Source organism: Condylura cristata, unplaced genomic scaffold, assembly GCF_000260355.1.
Source record: "Condylura cristata isolate star-nosed mole 26May11 unplaced genomic scaffold, ConCri1.0 scaffold00024, whole genome shotgun sequence".
NCBI lineage: Eukaryota > Metazoa > Chordata > Mammalia > Eulipotyphla > Talpidae > Condylura > Condylura cristata.
In genome coordinates this window covers 1,064,179-1,086,121 of record NW_004567125.1, presented here as the reverse complement: position 1 = coordinate 1,086,121, position 21,943 = coordinate 1,064,179, and the positions used below count along the sequence as shown (strand labels likewise).

The 21,943-nt window shown below is 48.9% G+C and overlaps 1 protein-coding gene across 1 annotated transcript; it reads left to right on the top strand.

Annotated features, from left to right (window-relative positions):
• The first annotated feature begins 376 nt into the window (after positions 1-376).
• On the top strand, positions 377-5,414 carry ZP3 (zona pellucida glycoprotein 3 (sperm receptor)). The gene is made up of 8 exons (XM_004688275.1): positions 377-682; positions 1,662-1,780; positions 3,269-3,372; positions 3,438-3,615; positions 3,706-3,823; positions 4,582-4,673; positions 4,782-4,906; positions 5,209-5,414. Exons 1-8 carry the CDS (start codon positions 377-379, stop codon positions 5,412-5,414), a joined length of 1,248 nt encoding a protein of 415 aa, XP_004688332.1.
• The last annotated feature ends 16,529 nt before the right edge of the window (positions 5,415-21,943 follow it).

Genomic DNA, 21,943 nt, shown 5'->3' with positions numbered 1-21,943 from the left:
CCTGCTTCTGTGACCTTGAGGGCGTGTCCAACAAAGCGTAGAAGCCTGAGGACAGGAGGGGGAAAGTGATGAGAGATGATGAGGCCAGGCCAGGCTGCCCCAGCTTCACTGACATTAACATGAACACAGAGCATTTGGGGAGATAGTGAGCCATGGGTGCTGGGGTGGAGCGAAGAGCCTGCATTTCTAACAAGCGCAGGTGAAGCCAAGGCTGCTGCTTTGTGGACTACCTTGAGGACTAAGGGTCTGGGCAACGGGATTGGCTCGGGAAGGGAGGCGGTTGGCAGTCCAGGTGGAGCTGGCCTTCACCCAGGGTATAAGAGGGCCGGTGGCCACTGCCTACTAGTTCCTGGGTGGGAGAGGGGGTGTAGGCACCATGGGGCCAAGCTACTGGCTATTTGTCTGCTTTCTGCTCTGGGGAGGCTCGGGGCTGTGCTCCCTCCTGCCCTTCTGGAAGGACTGGACCCGCCGCTCCTTGCTCTCTGAACAGCCAGTGTCGGTTGAGTGTCTGGAGGCCCAGCTGGTGGTCACTGTCAGCAGAGACCTCTTTGGCACTGGAAAGCTCATCAGGCCAGCAGACCTCACCCTGGGTCCTGACAACTGTGAGCCTCTGGTCTCCATGGACACGGATGATATGGTCAGGTTTGAGGTGGGGCTGCATGAGTGTGGCAATCACTTACAGGTGAGGCTCTGGCTCTGCAGTGGCCCTGGCTTGGCTTGGGGGTGTCGAAGGGAGGGCAGGGGAGGCAGCTGGTATTGGGGAGTATGGATGCAAAGCCAGTGGGCGGTAGGTGGGATGGGTGTTCACTTGTGTGTGTATCGGCAGAGCAGGTGAAGCCTGGGCATTGGTGGTTTCGCTGGCATGGAGATAGGTAGGAGGGAGGTAGAGTGGAGTCCAGAGGTTCAATCCACTTTGGGTCAGACCTGGCACCCCCACTTTGATTACCGGGGCAGCATGAGCTCCTGGAAGGAGTCCAGGAGATGAAGATCCTTTGGGGTGTGACAGGAAAACTGCAGCTAGGCCAGCTCTTGCTGGAGCTGTGTGTGGAAGACAATTTTGGTTTCCCTCACTCCCGGTTGAATGACGTGAAAGGAACTAAAAATGGCCTTTGGGGGGGGCCGAGGGGGCATCCTGATAGACAAGTAGAAGATCTTAAAGGCTCAAACTGGGCCGGGGGTGGTGGGGTTGGGGTGGGGGTGGCGGCTAGTTCCAGTGCGAGGAGCTTCCTGCAGGAGGCCACACAGGAAGGTTGAGTGGCCGTGGCTGGCCCTGGGCTCAGTAGCTTGGCTGGGTGGACAGGCTGGGTCCTGGAGCCCACTAGCCAAACTCTGGTCTTAGGTGTGGTCCTTAGGCTCCCTTGGGACTCTTTCCCGGAAGGAGATGGAGACCAGAGCCGAAGGAGTGATTTACGAGAATTAGTAACTCCCAAACTCAGAGTGAGAATCACCTGGGGAGTGTCCAAAAGTCCCCAGGCTCTTATCCCGTGCTAAGTCAGCATGGAAGTAGAAGCTGGATGCCCTTAAGATTCCCAGGCGACTCCCCCTCCAGGTGCAGGCTTGCATCCAGAGCGTGAGTCTGTCAGGCTGCCCTGGAGCTAGAGTCTACCCAGTCCCACCTGGGTTGGTGACTCCGGGAGAGCTAACCCTCCCTTCCCTTTCAGGTGACTCATGATATGCTGGTGTACAAAACCTTCCTGCTTCACGACCCCCATCCTTGGGGAAACCTGTCCATCCTGAGGACTAACCACGTGATGGTCCCCATCGAGTGCCACTACCCCAGGTCAGCCGGGGGCAGAGTCTACCCCTGGTGCAGAGGCCCCAGAGCCTCCTGGCAGTATGCTGAGAGAAGGCAGATGCGCTTGAGGCTGTAGTCACTGTTCTGCACCCCAGAGCAGCAGGGGCTGGGCCTGCTCGGAGTTCCTCAAAGGCAGCAGGGCCACAGCAGTCCCTTGGGAGAAGCAGCCCTGACCTGAAGGGGGTTGGGGACAGCCCAGGCCCCCTCAGAATTCAGTGCAGGTTGGGCTCTGGGTTGAGCTGGGCCGTCACCACCTGTTCTCTACCACTTCTTCCTGGGTGCGCGGGATGAGGAGGCCCCTGAGCGCCCAGTCTCATCTTGTGCCTTTGACCTTGAGTGTTGAGGTGTGGGGAGAGAGTGACCATGACTGACAAGGAAGATGTGGGACCTCTGCTGAACTGAATGCAGGTGCACAGGCCTGAGTGGAGGGGTTCTGGGATGGATGGTGCTGGTGGGAACTGGGAGGTGCTGATACCAGTGAAAGCACAGTGATAAGCCTCCCAGGTGGGGGTGGTTGGGGCTGCGACTCCCAGAACAAGATCCTGGTTCTAGATAGGGCTGAGACAGTCTGGGCAGGGCCAGGTGCACCTCCTAGAGGAGGGGGAAGGGTCACTAGTAGGGGTGGAAGGGGGTTAGGTGGGGAGAGCAAAACTGACTAGAGTCAATAAGGGGAGGGGACAGTGAAGGTATTCAGGGTACCTAGAGGGTACCCCTCTCTGAGGACCAAGCAAATGGTTGAAGATGGCAACAGAAGGTCATGTGGAAGCTGGTACAGACAGGTGGAAACTGAGGCTGGGAGGGAGTTGGAAGGAGAGAGGCTGCCGCAGCTGGGGTGTCAGAGGTCTCCTGAGGAAGCTAGAAGGGGAGAGCTGGGCTGGGAGGGGGCAGGAGCTGACCGAGCCATTCTGGAACCACTGTTACCGCTCACCTGGGCTGTGGGGGGTGGTCTGCCATAAGCTCCCTGCTCTCACCTAGCTCCTGACACCTGAGGCTTCAAACAGATGCAGCCCCTGAAGTAGACTTTCTTCCCTGAGGATGAGTGGCGTCAGTGGCGCCGATGCCCAGACAGCTGATGGTTCCAAAATTTCTCGTCCCAGTACAGGCTGTACAGTGGCCCCTCAACCAAAAGCCACTTTGTACTTATACTAGAGGGTCCCTTCACTGGACACCCCTCTTTTGGATCTCGAGGGGTGCTGAGCAGGGGTGTGCCTCAGACCTAAACCTCTCAGAGGAGGAGCAGTTGTGATCTAGCAAGCAGACCTGGCACTTGAGCTCTTCGTGGCTGGGAGGGAGGGCCCGCTCACAGGGGTCTAGAGCAGAGGGTTGAGGGGCAGGCTCAGCTTTCTTGAACTAGCTACCTAGCTGGGCCACAGCTGCAGAGTTGGCAATAAGGAAGAAATGAGACCCTCCTCAATAATGCAGAGCCAGATGGGGGCGCCCTGGGCCAGGTGTGAGCAGCTGCTGTTCTCCCAGGCAGGGCAATGTGAGCAGCCATGCCATCCTGCCCACCTGGGTGCCCTTCAGCACCACCATCTCTGCAGTGGAGAAGCTGACCTTCTCTCTGCTCCTGATGGAGGGTAAGCAAGGGGGACTGGGGGTGGGAGCTGTCAGGGCATGGTTCTCACCCCTGACTGTCTTCCAGAGGACTGGAAGACGGAGAGGAAGTCCCCTGCCTTCCAGCTGGGAGACACAGCCCACTTCCAGGCCCAGGTTCACACGGGCAGCCATATGCCACTGCGACTGTTTGTGGACCACTGCATGGCCACACCTACGCCAGATGGGAACAGCACCCTTTCTCACACCATCGTGAACTCCCATGGGTGAGGGCTGGGCTAAGATGACCCTCCTAGCATCATCTCTGGTCATATCCTCTGCCTTTGACTCCATTCTTTACTCATTTCTCTCTAAAGTTGCCTTGTGGATGGTCTCTCTGATGCTTCTTCTGCTTTCAAAGCCCCCAGACCTGGGCCAGCGACTCTGCAGTTCACAGTGGACATGTTCTACTTTGCTAATGACTCCAGAAACACGGTAATAGCTTCTGAAAAAAGACTGACCTCTGTCAGGCTGTTGAGGCTGCCTGCCTGGTCACTCACTAGCACCCTGGGACCTAAGGCCCGGTCGGCTTCTTCCTAGTATGTTCTTCAGATGCTATTCCTGTTTCCTTTCCTGGAGTAGGAGGGAACACAGAAGGACCCTAAAGTCTTCTCTGGTGGGGCAGATAGCAAGCAGATGGGTGGCCAGCAATGCGTCTGGGCCCATTACCAAAATGGTTTCCTTGCTAGTGCCCTTGGCCACTAGGTGGTGGTCAAGGCTTGTGGCTCTGCAGAAGGGTTCAGCTGGAAACTTCATGCAGCTGCGGCAGGGAGGCTGTGACGCCCTACCTGGAGTTTAAGAGAGGACCTCTGACCTGCAGGCGTCCTCTGCCAAGAGACCGGGGTCAACTTTGCCAAAATGCCCCCGGCCCCTGATGACAGAAGAGGATATTGGCCTTTTGGGTCTTGATCCCTTGCTTGTCTGAGGTTCTGATATATGCTAGTCTATACCAATGTGTAGATGCTAGTTGATGGGCTAAGTCTGAGAAAGGTGGTGGGAATAAAGACGGTAGGTTCCAAGCTAAACTCTGGCTTGGAAGTGTTGAGTGCGTTAACCTTCAGGTCTCTATTGTCCCCATGTCCACAATCATGTTCTCCTGCTCCCTCATCTTATGCAAGGGCCATGTTAAAACTGGCTTTCCAAAGTCACTGGTACAGCCTAGACCTAGCACTTGAAATTGTTTTTATGCCCAGATATACATCACCTGCCACCTGAAGGTCACACCGATTGACCAAGTCCCGGACCAACTAAACAAAGCCTGTTCCTTCAGCAAGTCCTCAGAAAGGTGAGGAGACCAGGTTTGATCTCTCTGTGGTTTAAAAAACAAAAAAAACAAACACCCGTCCTTTCACCCAGTCCAACTTGTCCCTCTAAGCCTTTGTCTTTCCCACAGCTGGTACCCAGTAGAAGGCACCGCTGACATCTGTCACTGCTGTAACACGGGGGACTGTGGCTCTCCCAGCCACCTGGGGCAGGCGAGCCCCACGCGGCGGCAGCGGCGTGAGATCCACGACCACGGTAGGCCTGGCAGCCAGCGGCCATTGCCCCTCCACTGCTCCCCTGCTCCCCATTTCAGGATGCTTATCCCCAGGGGAATGTGGTCTTCTGTTTTTTGACATAGAAATCTTAGAACCTCTCCTACTGAACTCCAAGACTTCTCCAGCAAGTGTCACAGGGCTGTCACCTGGTGTTCTACTGACACATAATGGGGGGCATAGGCAAAAGACAAAGCCTGCCAGTTCAGTAGGGTAAAACGCCCGGCCTGCTTCCCAGTGAGGGCTAGGTGACTCTTGTATCTTGACTTTCAGCGTCAGAAGAAGCAGATGTCACCGTGGGGCCACTGATCTTCTTGGGAAAAGCTGAGGACCACGGTGTGGAGGAGTCAACTTCCCACACAGCTGCGGCACTGAGCTTTGGCCTGGTCACGGTGGTGGCCTTGACCCTGACTAGCCTTGCCCTGAGTTTTGCCCGGAGACGACATGCTGCTTCCCACCCTGTGGTGTGTCCTGTGTGTGCTTCCCAATAAAAGCAGAAAGTGATCTCGGACTGGTGACTACAGGCGGGTGACCTGGGAAGGGGCAGACTGTTGGAGGAGGCTGCATGTTCAGATCACACGCTCGAGTGTGGATACACCTGAGTCTGTCTGGGGTGGGGAGGCCAGACACTTCCGGGTGGCATGTCCTTCCATTCAGGCTAGGATGCTGCACCCTCCAGCATCCTAGGAAGATGAAAGCTGTTGAGGCTAGAAGTCAGGTGAGCCCTACCAGCTCCACTTCCAGACTAGCAAAAGGTCTTGTGTGTCTGGTCCCCAGGCCCTGATTCTGGTCACAGGGAGGAAAGGAACTTAGTCCTTACTTGGAGGCAGTGGGCTGGGGGCCAGAGGGGACTGGGGTCTGGGCAATAGTCACCTTGGGCCTGAAGCTGCTGTAGAGGTCGGGGAGGAAGGACCTGCAAGCATACTGGGGCTAGGTGATGACTCTGAGCTGGTTATCTAGAGAACTGGGATTGAGTTTGGGATTTACCTCACTGAGGGGAGCATCCTCTTGGTGTCCCCCCCACTTCATTTTTCCCACATCCGTTGCCTTCCCATCCTGGCCACAGTTCTGGGGGTGACCAAGGGATGAGGGCCAGGGGCAGGTGGTCACATTTCACCTGAGGGTCATGAAGTCCTTCACTGCAGGCTGGCCCTCAGCTGGTTCCAGCCTCACTCCCAACTTGACTCCTGTCCTAACTGAGCAGTTTCCCTTCACTGTAAAACTTTACAGTTCCCCCTTTACTAGTTCCCTTTTGTGATCACAAGGGTCCTTGTGGGCAAAATGGGGGTGGTACCTCTCAGGCAGGGTTATTAGACACAAACTGATCAGAACCAAAAGGCATTTAAATGCAGCATCAGAAATGGTTTCATAGAATCTGGCTGAGTGGAGGCAGGTGTCTAAAATTCATTCAGAGCAAGGCTTTGTGTGATTCTGGGTCTGAAGTATAGGGAGACCCTTGACCTAGGTCCTCACCTTTTCAAATGTGGCCTGCAAACACATCTGGTGTCACCCAGCCCCCAGCCTGAACGGTTTGATCTTAACATCAGATGTGTGTTGAGCACTGGGCAGAGACTTGCATAAAGAAAGCATCAGAATCATGCCTTTCAAGCAAGTTACAATGAGCTGGGTACAGAAGTAAAGGCTAGGAAGAGAGCTTCTTAGAGCGAGTCCTCAAAGAATGGCCTGCAATGTGGGAGAGGTGGGCGCCATGGAGGGGAGAGTGGGATCAACCTGTACTCTAGGGAAATGGAAGGACTTGGTGTGTAGGAGTGGGCTGGGAGGTGTCTGGGGAAGTGACACGGAAGGACTGCATGCCTGCACGAGTGGACGTTTCCTGCCAGCAGGGTGAACTGAACAGCCATGGCGGGATCAGGAGGTAGAGAAAAAGCCAGGCTCCTTTGCCCTCTGACCTGGCAGGTCCCTCCGATGGAAGAGGGACTGTGAGGCTGCAAACGGGAGGGAAAGGAGAGAGTCCTGGTTCATGCGGCGGCGGCACTGTCTCACATCCCACCCACCCACGAAGGCTGGAACCTGCTTCCTCCTCCCCATTTCAGAGGGCACGTCCTTGACTTCGGATCATTGTGCAGGTTCCTGTGGAGCTTGGGATCCTGCCTGTGCTCAGCTGGCGCTGCCCTGTAAGCTCAGGTACTCCCAAGACACCCTGGAGGACTGTCTCTGCTGCCAACGCCCATCTGTCACTTGCCCTTATGTTCTTGGGTGTTGCAACATCCTGGGAATTCATCTTTCATTCAACTTCTGTTCTCAGCAGAAAGAGGAAGTGACTGTGTCTGATGTGGGGAGGAAGTGTGACAAGGATGTGACCCTAAATATCAGTCTTAGTTTCAGATGGGTCTCGGCTCAGTGTAATCTGGCCCCCTGAGGAGGAAAGGAAAGACAGCCTCCAGCAGTAACATCAGAGTGGCTTTCCAGATTCAAGGTGGAGTTTGAGTGGGAAAGGAAGAGGGATGGCAGGTAGCTCAAGGCTGTCTCAACTTCCCTTGCTTACTGTGGTCTCACTCTCTGTGTCTGGAGCAGCTTTCTATTCTATCCTGTGATACTTTGTAAGTTTTAAGACTTTGTACTTCTTGGTAGCCAGGGGGAAAAGGTAGATGTATGACAAAGGACAGTTTTGAAAAGTAAACCGTGATCATCTGAATACAAGATGTAAAAGATCTTATTCTGTTACAAGGCAACCCCAATGTGAAATGGGCTGCCTGACTGTGGGTCCTCACCCATGTGCTTACTGCAGGCACATACAAAAAGGTTAAAAAGGGTTTATTTACAAAAAAAAGAAAAAGAAATGAATAACTCAGGGAGAGAGAGAGATAAATTGGTTAATGCATCTCCACTTAGCTGGCATCCTGATGGCACACTGAGAGCTGGTGAAAGCCAAGAGTCAAACCAAGAGGTCAAGAGACCCCCGAGGCCCAACATGTCTGGTTTTATAACAAATCAGGATGCCTAACTCCAGTCTCAGGTCCCAGTAATTCTCCCATCAGTGGTGATGAGATTTGTAGCTCTTTGGTCTGGGGTGAGGTGGAGTCCACAAAACCTGTCTGTAGAGTTCATTCAGGACATCTTTTCCCCCTAACAGTTTCAACTGACTGAGGGAAACTAAGATGGAAGACTGGTTCAAAGGAGAGTGCAAAGAATAAACTTCTATAAAGGTAATCAGGAATGCAGAAATGAAGTTGCTGATACAAAAATGACCAATTCTATAGAGAAGAAATCAATTGCATCTCTTAAAGGCAAGAGTCATTTATATTACTATCAGTTTTCTACAATTTATAGGATTGCAGAATTCCTTAGTAAAGCTAGGAGAGTCTTCTGGAATTGAATCATCTGGATCAGCCTTGAGAACATGCAGTTATCTTTTTGCTTACTTATAAGTCTTTCACAATGTTTCCTGACAAGTGTTATATTTATCAGCTATTTAAGCAATACATTCTAAGCAGCTCCAAGAAACTCAGGCAAATTTGCGGGGGAGGGTAGGTACCCTCAACAGTCTTGTTCCCAGCCTTTGGACTAGGAAGGCTGATTTGGCAACACACAGGGAACCCAAACCAGACTGCTGGAGTATTCATTTACAATGAGAACAATAACTGTGTGTGCGATTGTGGGGGGGAGGGGTGTACAGGTTGACTGATTGTTTAGTATTAAGACAAATTTCTCTAAATTAACTGCAAGTAACTCACTCGGACCTGCAGCAAGGGAAGTGGCAAGGAGGTGGAGCCAGTTCAAAACACACTCTGAGGGGGCAGGACTTTAGGCAATGCCATTTGGGGGGACAGCATCCTCAAGGCTGAAAGCATGTCATTCTTATTGGTCGTGTAGGTCACACCTGGGTCCTGAACTGCTAGCATGGCCTGGAAATGCCAGGTGTTGTCTATTAATCAGAAATAATGAGTGAGGCAGCTGTAGCTTCTCAGCAGACAATTTCTCCAGAGTGTCATGTGGAGGCCAATTAGCTGGGGTACTAAGCAACAAAATTCTGCCTCTGCCAGCAAAACATCAGAAAGTACTCCTGCCCCTTAGCCGTGACCCACGCCGGTAGGAGGCCTTTTCTCAGGTTTGGTTGATCTTTTCTTGCTCCCGGGCAAGCAGGGGGCTGATTCCAGGATTGGACTCTTCCAAAACAGTAAGCTTTGACACTTGTAGTGAAGCTGAAGAACTTTTTTTTTAATCTAAAAAAAATCTTTGACCATCATCCCTCCCCATTCCATGGCCAACAGCCTGTGAACATATGTAAATATTTCTGCCCCCTCTGGTGGACAAACAGCAAGCCATCTTATCTTCACAGGCTCCATCTTGTATACAGAAATCTCCTGTCTAAAGATGTCTTCAGATAAGGATTTACCAATGGGAACCTCGCCTTTGCATGTTGTAAGGCATTATTCAAAAAAGATTAAATTGTTCCTCTAGTATCTGCATGTCTTCAAAAAAACTTATTTAATTGATGTAACATGTGTGTACAACAGTGTACAAGATTTAGAGGAGTAGGTTCACACCTCCTAGAATATAGGTCATCACCCCACCCCCACCAGCAAAGCACCCACAGTCCTTTCTGTAGACTGCTGGGCCTGCTTCTCAGAGTATCTCTAGATAAGAACAATTTAGAACCAGCAGCCCCTCCTATGAAGAATAATTACATTCTTAATGTCAGTGACTCACTATTCCTAGCTATATAAACTACATTCAAATTTATGCTTACTTGGAACAGCCTTCATGGAGTAAGATCAGTTTGGATTGCTTCCCTAGTTCAAATCCTCACTTTGATTACCTTATAAACTCTGCCTAACTATTCTTGAGGTTTTATTTCAGTTAACAAGCCACATTCTTGGGCTGTGTTATTTATTCTCAGGTGCTTGGAAACCATGTAAGGCTCTGGACAGATGGAGGGCACTAACTCCAGATATGCAAAAATAAATAAAGCCTTTAAAAAAAGTTTCCCTTCTGGGCAGACAACTTAGGCTGTTTCAGCTCCCACTCCCACCTGGCCTGTGTGGCTTTGCGAGATGCAAAGTTAACCAGCCCTACTGTTTATACATGGGACTGGGGTGGGGGGAGGAAGGGATGTGCTTAGGTTTCCTCCCAGAAACTCTCTGTGCCTTGAGGCCCATGGGTGCCTTTTTTTTTTTTTTTTTCAACACAAAACAGGTACAGATTCAGCTTTGCCCTCTGCTCTGGAAGTTCCTTTTTTTTTTTTTTTTACTAAACAATAGATCTCGGCCTCAACCTCCATCAGCACTTGTGAGTTTTCCTCATTCTTTCTACCCAGTGTTTCAGGGTTATTTAATCAGGCCCCTTCTGCAGGGCGGGGGAGTTGGGTTGTTTTGGGTCCTTTGCTAAGAGCAGTTTAGAAGTGGCCAGTCCTGTTTGCCTCATTTGCAGGTCCCCCAGGGGCATCCTGCTGCAGCCTCAGAGCCTACCACACTCACACGCTGCAGTCTGAAAACGAGCAGTCCTGCCCCCTATTTTCCTTTGCTGCTGCCCTACTTTGCTTCTTTACATGACCAGAACTCTGTTTTCCCTAAATAAAAATAGTCATTCTTTTCAGGTTATAAAAATGGAAGCTATTCATTGGGACACACTCAGTAACATGTGAAAAGTACAAAGAAGGTGCAATCACCTGCAATCCCACCCATGGAGATCTCTTTGTGGTTAGTGTCCTTCCAGGTGCCAGGCGCCCTGGGCACCCTTCTGTAACTGGCATCATTCCACATAGGTGGATTTGCCCTCTATTGCTCTTCCTCACTCTCTGTCCCCAATATATGCAACACACAGGTTGTGCTTGGAAGTGTTGTCTACTCCTGATCACCATTCCTAGGTTCATAACCATAGACAGCTGCCCCAGCCCCTAGATTTTCGTGGAAAACACTCAACATGAAATAGCTAATGAATAGCTCATTAAAAATTTGACAACTTTCTTGAAGTCGGTTGAAAAACTGGAAAAATGAGAGAGCCGAGAACAGGTTGGCGGGGGCCTTGGGTTCTGATTGAGACTCCTCTCTCAGAGGAGGCCTCTGAGGAGTGTCTGTCACCACCAAGCATCTCCACCATAGGACCCTTCCTTGCCACTGTACTTAACCCCATGTTCCTGAGTCCAGCCTTCCAGCTTCTTGCTCTCTCCTTCCTTCTTCCCCACTTCCATCTCTTACCTGTTTTTTAAAAGTTCCTGGTCACTGAAATCATGGTATCTTCTGTGGTGTTCACAGGTGATTTTATAAATGCCTGTGACTCCAAAACCCCTATCTCTAGCTGAGACACTTGGACTATTCTTTCCTTCCTTGACCTTCTATTCATCACATTGCTGAAGTCCATTCTAGCATTTTCTGCCTCATGGATGGCACTTCCATGTGCCCTGTCTTCCAGGCCAGGCCCTGATTCCTGTCCTTGTTTAGCTTCTCTACTCAGACCTTCCCTCTGACTCCCATAGTGGTCCCCAACCCTACTGGCCCTAGCAAATCTCCCCCGGAGCATCAGCTCCTCCAGTTCTCTGGGTTTAGAGGTCCTCCCCTCTCCACAGCCTATCTTCCAGAACATTCCCAGCCAACCTCCGCTACTGTTTTGTTTGAGTCTCCAGGTATAGGGGTATGTGCAGGAATGAGTGTGTGTGTGTGTGTGTGTGTTGGACACTAGCTATCATTCAAGAGTTTCCCTGAGGAGAAAGGAAACGTTTGAGAAAATATCTTTTGAATATTGAAAGATTTTTCTAATTCTCCATCCATTATCTCTGTAACTTCCACCACGAGGCCAGTTATATGGGGGTGCTCATGTCCAGAATTAGCCAATACCTGGATTTAAGGTCAGCTCTGCCAGTTGCCACCTGTGTGGCATTAGCCAATATTACCTATGCTCTGTGCCGTAGGGTCCTCATTTTTAAAGTGCGGGTGACAATAGCTCCTACCTCAAGAGGATTCCAAGTGAGATATGTCAAGTGCTTGGCACATCCTAGGCGCTTAGAAAGGTTAAACATGGTGATGGCTGAGAAAGCTGCTCCGGAGAGGGGAGGGGAAAGTTCCCATCTTGATCAGTGACACTGTAAGTGTCCAGTACAAGTCACAGGTAGAATGCTACCCTCCATTTTTCTGGTTTTGGGTATAACTGGAAGAATCTGACAATGAGGTCCAGACTCAAAACTTGTATCCTCTAAGTGAACTTCCCAATTGTAAAAGTCTTGACTTAGGGTACCAGAGGCTGGGCTGACAATGGACTTTTTTTTTTTTTTTAAGATTTTTATTTATGCGTACAGAACTGGGGTACAAGCCAGAGGTGCAGGAGCGGTGAGAGGATTCACCAGAGACTGAGTGGGGAGCAGAACAGACAAATGGATGAAGTACACCGCTGAGGGGAGCAGCAGGAGGGTTAGGAGAGGTCTGCCGCGCCATGTGGGTCACCTCTGGGGCCGGGGATCAAACTCATGTTGCAATGGCTTTAGCTTCTCTGTGGTGTGCTTTAACCCGCTGTGCCACCAGGGAGAACCCGACAACGGACTTTCATCCACCTTCTTCACTAACTCTGGGTGGGTTACTCCTTCTCTCCTGGGCTTCTTCTATGAAATGAAATGTTTTTATTTTTTAAAAGATTTTTTAATTTATGCTTACAGAACTGGGGTACAGGCCAAGAGGTGTGGTGGGTAAGAAGATTTGCCAGAGACAGAGTGGGGAATAGAACAGGCAGACTGGCAAAGTACACTGCTGAGGGGACCAATGGGCGGGTCAGGGGAAGCCTGCTGTGCCATGAAGTTCAGCTCCCTGGCCAGGGATCGAACTCAGGCCGCAGTGGCTTTGGATAGCTTCATCATGTGGTGCTTTAACCCATTGCACCACTAGGGAGAGCCCGAAATAAAATGTTTGAAGTGAATGATGGGGTAATTCTCTTCCTTCATCTCCAAAAGTTTCTGAGTCACCCTCAAATCCCTGATAAAGTATAAATGACTTTAGATTGTTTAAGAAAGCTTAACCAGACTCTAAGATCAGAGGACTCAGCCCACTATCACCACACGAAAGGTTGTACATGTGTGTAGTACATGAGTATGGACTCTGAGAGCTGAGCATTATTCTGGGAGTAGCTTGCTTAGCTGTATATAGGAGATCTTTGATCCTCAAAGATTAGTCTTCAGCCTGGTTCATCACCTTTGATCTGGATTACAGCAACTATAGCAACAGCCACCTCTGATCTCTCTACTCATTTCTTTGCCCTTTTAATTGATCCTCCACCCACCACACGAGCTAAATCTTTAAAGTACAGCGCTGGTACTGTTGTTCCCCTACTTAAGTTCTTCTTTGGCTCCAGTTGCCTAAATTCCCCGCATGGCATTGCAAGTCCAGCATATCTTACCCAACTTTCTCCTCATATGCATATCCTCTCACTTTCAAATCTATTTTCTATGCTCTCACCCTCTCTATGTACTCTTTACCCTGGCCGTAGGGAACATTTCAGTGCTTCCTGAAAACGTCTGGCATTTTCACATCTCTTTTTTTCCTTTTCAAAGACTTCCCTGTACTCCAGCTAGCAAACCCCCCATAATAGCTTTAAAATCCGACGCTAACATTACTTCTTAACCTCCTGAAAACCAGACTCGACCCTCTGTGTTCTTACTCCTTTATCACATCTATGGACCTACACAGTGAGTTTGTGTGTTTTATCAACTAGATTTCCAAAGCTCTCCCAGGAGGGAAACTCGGTACTAGTTTCTAGCACAGGGCCTGGCACCATGTGTGTTTAGGTAAAAACTATTTCAAATGAGTTAGTAAATTAAGGAAGGAGTAAGTCTAAAACCAACAGGCCAAGGAAGAAGAGCTTCACCTGCACAGGTGCCCAGTCCAGCCCTCTGCGGTCCTACCCGACCCTCCTGCCCGGTCCGAACTACATTTCCCACAAGGCATCGCGTCCTGGGCACGCGCAGCGGAGCGTTCGGAAGCTGCGACGCCGAGTTTCACTCCAGCTGCCTCCTCCTCAGAGTCGGAGCCACAGCCGAAGCTGTGCCCAGGCCGAGCCGGAGCTGCAGCCCGAGCTTGGCGGTGCCCTCAGCCTGCCCCCTCGCCCTCCTCAGCCTCGGTGAGAGAGGCGGGCACACCACCTGCTCTTCGCTATTACTTGAGTCCCGAGGGCGCCGAGGGCCAGGGGGGCAGCTGAGCAGGGGCCGGAAGGGGGCGGGCATGGGAGTGAGGGAGGGCAGGGCCGGGCCAGAGAGGAGTCCGGGGTGAAGTGTGAGGGGTGTGTGTGTGGGGGATTGGGAACACTCGCCTTCGCACTCCCGGAGGCTAGAGTTGGGGGAAACTGGGAGGCTCTGGGAACTTGAGACAGAACTGGGCGCTGGGTGAGAGGGTGAGAGCCCCAGTCTAATTGGGGGAGGGGCGCAGACCCTGGCAGTTTGGGTGAGTCGGAAGGCGCGTACCCCTCCCACAGGACGTGAAGGAGGTGCTGGCGACCTTGCCACCGGGCAGTTATAACTGGGCGGGGGTTCTGCTGGGTCTGTCTCCAGGTGAAGGACTCACAGGACCCTAGGGCTGCACTTGGAGGAGTTTGCCTGCTAACTCCCCTTCCCCCCTTCTCAAGGATGGTCTCCCTTCCAGGAAGCTCCTGTTTCTTGGGGCCTTGGGTCACTTTTGGGGGTACATGGTGTACGCTGAATAACACTGAGAAGACTTCCTTTTTCTGTAGTGATCTGTTCATCCTGTCTCTCAGCCAGCCACTGCCCTCCACCCTGGTTCCACTTCCCTAAGAGCCAACCTCATGGAAATAGGGTGTGTACAGACACTGGCCATTAAGAAACTCAGACTGTTTCTGCGTGCCATCCTAGCTCCTCTAGAGTTCTAGAAGAGGCTTTCTGGTAGCCAAAGCCAGGCTTTACTTAAATCATCAGGTAATTAGGCCTTTTGTTCATTTGCTGGGTGACCTTGGCCAGACTATTACCCTCTTTAGTGAGTCGATTTTCTGGATGCCTACACTGCAGTCTGGCTTCTGAAGGCCTTTTAGGTCTTTCTGTGAAATGGCTCAAGGTATTTGTAACTACCCCCTTGATTATTCAGTGGGCCGAGGGAGAGTACTGTACCTTATGCTCTGCCCAGGCTATTGGAAAATAAATTTCGTGGTTTCCAATCCCCAGCCACAGCACACAACCCAACATCTGTGCATTCATTTTCACCAACTGCTGTTTCTCAATTTAAAACCTGATCATCTTCTTCCTTGTTGGCAAAGGTGCCTTGGAATTTGTGTCGCTGAGTCAGCAAGGCTTTCAGATTTGCCCAGTTTTTGTTGTTTGCGTTTTCTATCAAGATGGGAACTCAAACAAGTCATTCCTCTTAAGGATCTGGTGTCTCCATCAAGAAGGGACTGTTTGTGCCAGCTCTCCAGAGAAGAGGTGAGTGCTGCTGTAGGGACTTTACATTGAGGCCTTCACAGTCTGGCTTGCAGTAGAAAAAGTGGGGACTGGGGAGGGTGGAATTGAGGACTCCTGAATGAAAATGGGCCTAGGGAGTTAATTGTTGATTGCCAACTGTCTCAAATTCAAGTGGCCTCTTGCCAACAGCTTCTTTTGTTTAACTAGTCTTTGAGTATGCTTTCCACATGGTTCACACTGATGTATGGGGTGAAGGACACAAGTCATGATTTCTGCATTTAAACTATAAATTTTTAATTTCGTTGCATGAACCTTTATGTGTGCTTCCTTCCTATGCTCAGTGCTGGGGGTACAGTGATACACAGCAAGAATTCTGTTTTCTGGGAACTCATTTTTTTGGTAGACTAGACAGACAAACCATAGACAACAGCAAAGTGTTGTCAGTGTGATATGTGTTGAGAAGGGCTGAGCCCCTCCACCCAACTCCTCCAGGAGGGGATAGGAGGGAAGGTCGGGAAGATTTGCAGAAAGTGACAGCTGAGACAGTTGTGAGGGAGAAGTGGAAAGTATGGGGAGTAGCCTGTGCAGGAATTAGCATATGCAAAGTTGTGAAGCTTCATGTTGTGTCTGGGCCACTGTAAGTATCTCAGTGTGGCTGGAACTATAAGTGTGGGGGATGGGAGAGAGAAGGCTGGCAAAGTAGGCAGAGGACTGTGTGTAGCCGGTTTTGTGGACTATGCCAAGCTTGAGGAATAGCAGGATTTTAGCAGAATTCCCTTTGGGCCATTTTCAAGTGTAGAAATACATCACACCAGGTTCTGAGATAGACTTGAGATTCTGCCCACATCCTCATTGAAAGGATAGAGTGGACATAAGGAACGGTAAAGGATGGGAAGGATGCTGTAGATGTTGGTTAAGTTTTTTTTTTTCAATGGGGCACGTCGGAGCATCATGGAGAAAATGGGTCTTCCGAGTGTGGGTAAGGTGAGAACGGTGGTCAGAGCTGAGGCTTGAAGGTGGGAAACAGGAGGGCTATGGGGGTAGCAGGTTACTGAAGGGAAGTGCACTGGCAAATACTGCTGAAGGGAGAGGGAGCTGACTGTGATGGACTTCCATTGTCAGTGGAAGAAATTGGAACAATTATTAATTTTATTCTGCATATCCAGGGGAGTTGTAGAAGAGATGCGATAGAGCTATACTTCAGAAAACTCAGTCTAGTCTCTGAGGTGAACTGGGGTGACAAGAGTGGGAGAAGCTAGTTGAGAGATTCCTTACCAAGATGAGAGGCATGAAGGTCCCAATGAGATGCTGGCCATGGGCCGAGGAGGGAGGGGAGTGTCGGGCTGTTGGATGAATGTTGAGGAAAAGCAAGAATCCCAGGAGCCTGAGTATCAAGGAGGAAAGGTAGAATTAGGAAGGAAGGTTGAGTCTGACTTCTGACATACAGAAAGTACCTAGGAGATGGTTCCAACAGGAATGAGACTGGTCTGGGGGAAATCCCTCACTCATCTCACACATGCCTATAGAAACTGTGCATTGAGCAGTCTTGGCACTTTGGTGGACAAAGACGAATGAAAGCCTGTTGTGTGCTTGTTTTAATTGTTACTCCAGCTGAACAGAGACCTAGATTAATAGACATAATTGTTCGTGTCTGACCTACTTTTATGTATTTTCTAAGTTATTTTTAATGAATGTAGTAAGCTCCTGTGGTCCAGCCACTGAAAACGAAAGCTAGTACCTCGACAAAAGAATACACCTCATCATTTAACCTTTCTTTCCCCTTCCATTCTAATCACTATCCTGTTGCTTTTATTTTTATGTAATTTTACTCTATCTGTAGGTTTCTAAGGAAATAGTTGGTGTGAACATACCTCTGTTTATGTATCTGATCTCTTCCATGAATAGGCACTTAGTTGTGGTCAGGATTTTGCTTTTGTGGACATGCTATGTGAACACTCCCAGACCTTTCTTCCTGTGGTACATGCGCACAGGTTTCTTAGGTATTTTTGGTATTTTGCGGGGTACAAGGGTAAAGTGTTCAACTTACACAGATATTAGTAAACTAGTTTCTGATGTGGTTTTTGCCACTTTATACCCTTCCAACATAGTACGTGGTACTTCACTTGTTCCACACTCTTGCCAATACTTGGTACAGACAGACATTTTTATTTCTGCCAATCTAGTACGTGTGAAGTGAGATCTTTGGGATCTTGATTTCTGTTTCTGAGCCCGTGTTGACCATCTCTTTATATGTTTATAGGCATTTGTGTTGCCTATGAAATATTTGTTTAAAAAATAAAATATTTGTTCACATCTTTTGTTACATCTTCTGAGGTTCTTGGTGCTCTTTTTCTATTTAGTTGATTTGTAGTGAGAGTTCTTTAATATTTTTGATTTTATCAAGAAAATCCTCAAATGTTTGGACTCTGGAAACAGACTTTGGCTTTATCATACATGTGTATTCTTGGGCACATTGCTTGTCTTCTTGCATATTATACATGCTGTGAATATATTCTTCCAAGTTGTAGTTTATCTTTCTACTTTAAGACTTCTTTTGTTGAACAGTCGTTCTTAATCTTAACATAGTGAAATTTTTTTTTAATTTATTTATAGTCAGTTTTCTGTGTCTTGTTTTAATCTTCTGACTATCATCCTTGCCTTGAAGGAGCTTTGCCTAGTGAAAGGAATGGTTGGTAATTGCACTCAGTGCACTGATCATTCAAAGTTGCTGTTTCTCCCTACATGCCAGGAGTACATGTAGGAAAATTTCATAGGTCAGGGCCTCCTGGTGGCGCAGGGATTAAAGTCTCAGTGCTATGAAGACTCAGTGCTATGGCAGCCACTGTAGCTTAAGTTACATCCCCAGCCAGAGAGCTGCTAACCCACATGGTGCAACAGACGTCTTTCCTATCTTGCCTGCTGCTCCCTTTAGCAGTGTACCTCAGTAGATCCACCCGTTCTGCTCCCCACTCTGTCTCTGGTGAATCCTCTCACCCCCACACCTCTGGCTTACACCCCAGTTCTTGTATGCATAAATAAATAAAAATAAATCTTAAAAAAATTTCACAGGGCAGAGATTCTCAAACTGGGACTTAAGAGATAAGTGAGTGGGCAGTTGCGATGAACATGTTCAGTGGATGGTGAGGGGCATGAAATAGCCTGGCCAATTCTTCCCCACCCCCAGCTACTGAGATCCTGTAACTGGAACTTGAGGGGCTCTGAAAGGCATCTGAAGATGAAGCATGGGCTCTTGAAGCCTTGGGGACAGATAAGTAGGTTCAGGGGAGTGTGGAGAGAGAGGAGACAGCAGCCAGGACCTGATTTCTTGATTTGGACAATGATATCAATGTCAGGTGTGACTTGGAAGCTTTAGGGTTTTTTGTGGGGTGATCCTGAGATCATACTAGCTGCTGTGCTGTTGGATGTTATAATTCATCTTCAGCTGCTGAGCAAACACTGACATTTCTGAGGAGTGCAGGGCATGGCATTGGGGAGTCTAGCTAGAGGTATAAGCACTCTCCCACTTTTTGGTGGGAAGTAGGTTCAGAGAAGTGTTCTTATTCTAGGACAGCAGGAGCACAATGATAGCTTTTGGGATGGCAGTATAGCAGCAGTGGGCAAACCAGGGCCTGAAGACCAAATCTAGCCCACTTCCTGTTTGTAATAAAGTATTATTGAATCATATCCATTCTGGTTAGTTGCACATTGTTTATGGTTATTTTCTAGCTAAAGCGGGAGTCTATTGCGTAGTTGCAATAGACACCTTCTCTTCTGCAAAGCCTAAAATACGTACTTTCTGGCCCATTGCAAGAAAGTGCTCACCTGTACCATGGCAAGTCAAGGTAACTGGTAATCTGCCAGCCCCCACAGTTGTTGCTGTTGCTCGGTGGATAATAAATCTAGGTCAGATCTGAAAACGTTGCTAACTTTTCTGGGTTTTGAGAAGCTGGAAATACGGATTTTTTTTTTTAATTGAATTTAGCATTGGTTTACAACACTGTATGAGTCAGAGATACAGGATCACACCTCTTCAGGTATATGTTTTGAAATCTGGATTTTAAAAAAAAAGGCTAATATCCCAGTTTTAAAATGGAAGCTTAGTTTAAAAAAAAGCTGAAAACTGTCAGCCAAGCAAAACATGTCTGGCTGGCTGATTTGTACAGCATTAGTTTGATTCTCTGTCCTTAGACTCTGGAAACAGATTTGGATTTCCTTATATCTCTGCATTCTTAGGCACATTGCTTGTCTTTTTTGGCCTCACTTTTCTCATTCAAAATAGAGGTATCACCTGGGCCACCCTGGTGTGGTACAAGGGGTTAAGTCTCAGCACTGGGCCCTTCTTGGTGGTGCAACTGGTTGGGACACAGCACTGCAAGTTAGCTGCAGCCACTTCAGTACAGGTTCCATCCCTGGCCCTGGAGGTAAGCCACATGACATAGCAGACCTCTCCTGTCTGGCCCACTGCTCCCCTCAGCAGTAAACATCTCATTGATCTGCCTGCTCTATTCCCCACTATGTCTCTGGTGAATCCTCTTACCACCCCTGCACCTTTGGCTTGTACCCCAGTTTTGTATGCATAAATAAATAAATCTTAAAAAAAAAAAGTCTCAGCACTATGAAGCAAGCATGAGTTCAATCCCTGGTCAGGGAGCTGATCCACATAGGGCAACAGACCTCTTCTGACCTGCCTCCTGCTCCCCTCAGCAGTGAATTTCAGTCAGCCCACCTGTTTTCCTCCCCACTGGGTGAATTCATACCCCCTAGGGTGAATACTTTCACCCCACCCTCCACCCCCACACACACCTCTGGCCTACACTTCACCTCTTGTATGCATGAATAAATAAGTCTTAAAAAAAATAAGGTGGTATAACTACCTGCCTCCCACAATTGTGCAGACTAAACGAGAACAACTGAAGGTGCCTGCTGCATTGTGAGCTCTCGGTAGTGAATACTGCTATTAATTGCTACTGCATCTGCCACTGTTCTCTGTTCACCCCCAGTTTGGCTTCAGGGTAGGTCTGGAATCCAAGGCTCTGCCCTGAGTACCTGCGGTCATCAGGTTGCTCCTGGTGAATAAAGAGCAGCAAGTTCTTGGTGTTGGTGGAAGAGACTACTCACAAAGGAAGCAAGGGTTACTCCAGCTTGCACCCTGGTCACCTGTGGTTTTCTGAGCACTGTTTGGATGGTTCTGCTCTGACCTGGAGGCCTCAGGGTGGGTAGCAGTCTTATGAGACATTGTCACGTTTCCTTCCAGAAGCTCAGTGTGCAGGGGACAGGTATGTTAGCTCCTCCCATTTCTTAGGTACCGAGTACAGTGTGCAGTGTGAGTAGCACTGGCTTGAGCCATCTCTTTTCAGAACAAATCCTCGGTCTTGCTGAGCTCATAGTTGTAGCGCCTGTTGGTGTGTTTTACATATTTTCTTGGAACCTGAGGACAAGGGATGTGTTTCTTGTCTGAGGGCTGTCGGCCTGCCTTGACAAAGCCTGCTATAAGAGAAACCACTGGGATAATAGCAGACATTGAAAGTAATAATGGTCAGTGGCGGTGGTTTACTTTATATGATCTTTGAAAGTGTAGGGCATCTAAAAGATCCACCCCCCCCCATAACAACAATGATACTGTCTCTCTAGAAACTGGAAAGTTCAGATATATAAGAAAGCTGAACAAAAGTTCTGTAGTTTCTCTGCTGAAAGGCAGTGTTGTTAGCATTGATAGTGTCTTCCTGGGTTTCTTCATGCTCCTCTTTTAGTTAAAATAGTGTTGTGAATATCTGCTGCTGTTTCCTTATAATCTTCTTAAGTTAGAATCTTAATTATTGGGATAAAGGAAGTGAACTTTCTGCAAATCTCTTGATACATATTACCAAACACTTTTCTGGAAAAGTTTTATCCTCCCAGCAGTATGAAGTTACAGTGTACTCTTTGCCAGCACTGAATGTTGAAATTAAGTTGTTTTGACTTTTGATAGCCAAAAAATGGTATTCCATTGTTTCTAATATGTATTAAAAATTTTTTTTTCTAGTAAAGTAGAGCATTTCTTTGAAGTGTTTGTGCACAGGTTTCAACTTTCCCAGGGCTTTGGGAAGGCTTCTGGAGGGAGGCCAGGGTGGCCAGTTGCACTGTAAGAAGTCTTTGAAGGTCATGATTCCCATGTCAGCTGGTAGGGTGTGGAGTTTCTGGCCCATGCTTCTTGGAAAGCACCTGTGAGAGAGAGCTTAGAAAATAGGACTTGAGACCTTACTGATCTCCCATCCATGTTCTGTGGAACTCTTTTGCTCTGCAAAATTCAGGAACTCTCAACAAATAAGAATGGAGGCTACCTCTAGGTCAAAAAGAGCACTCCGTTTCTGCATTTCTACATCAATGGGCATTATAGGATCACATTTGGAAAAGGTTTTATGTTTCATAAAAGACCAGAAGACCCATCCAACCACCTCAGCAGGTGGGCCCAGAGAAGGGGAGGTGACTTTCCCAAGGTCAGTTTGTGCAGGACTAAGAGAAACATCAAGCCTGCATCAAGCCCCAGGGGAGGGGCCTGATGGATGGTCTTCATCACCTCCAGCACCAAAGGAAGTGCAGCTCTGCCATGCTGTGGGCTAACTCTGGTTAAGGCCAAGCCTCGCCCCGATTTTGGTGGGCTTTAGTGGGATGGGCTTCTCCTGTGCTGGCAAGTTG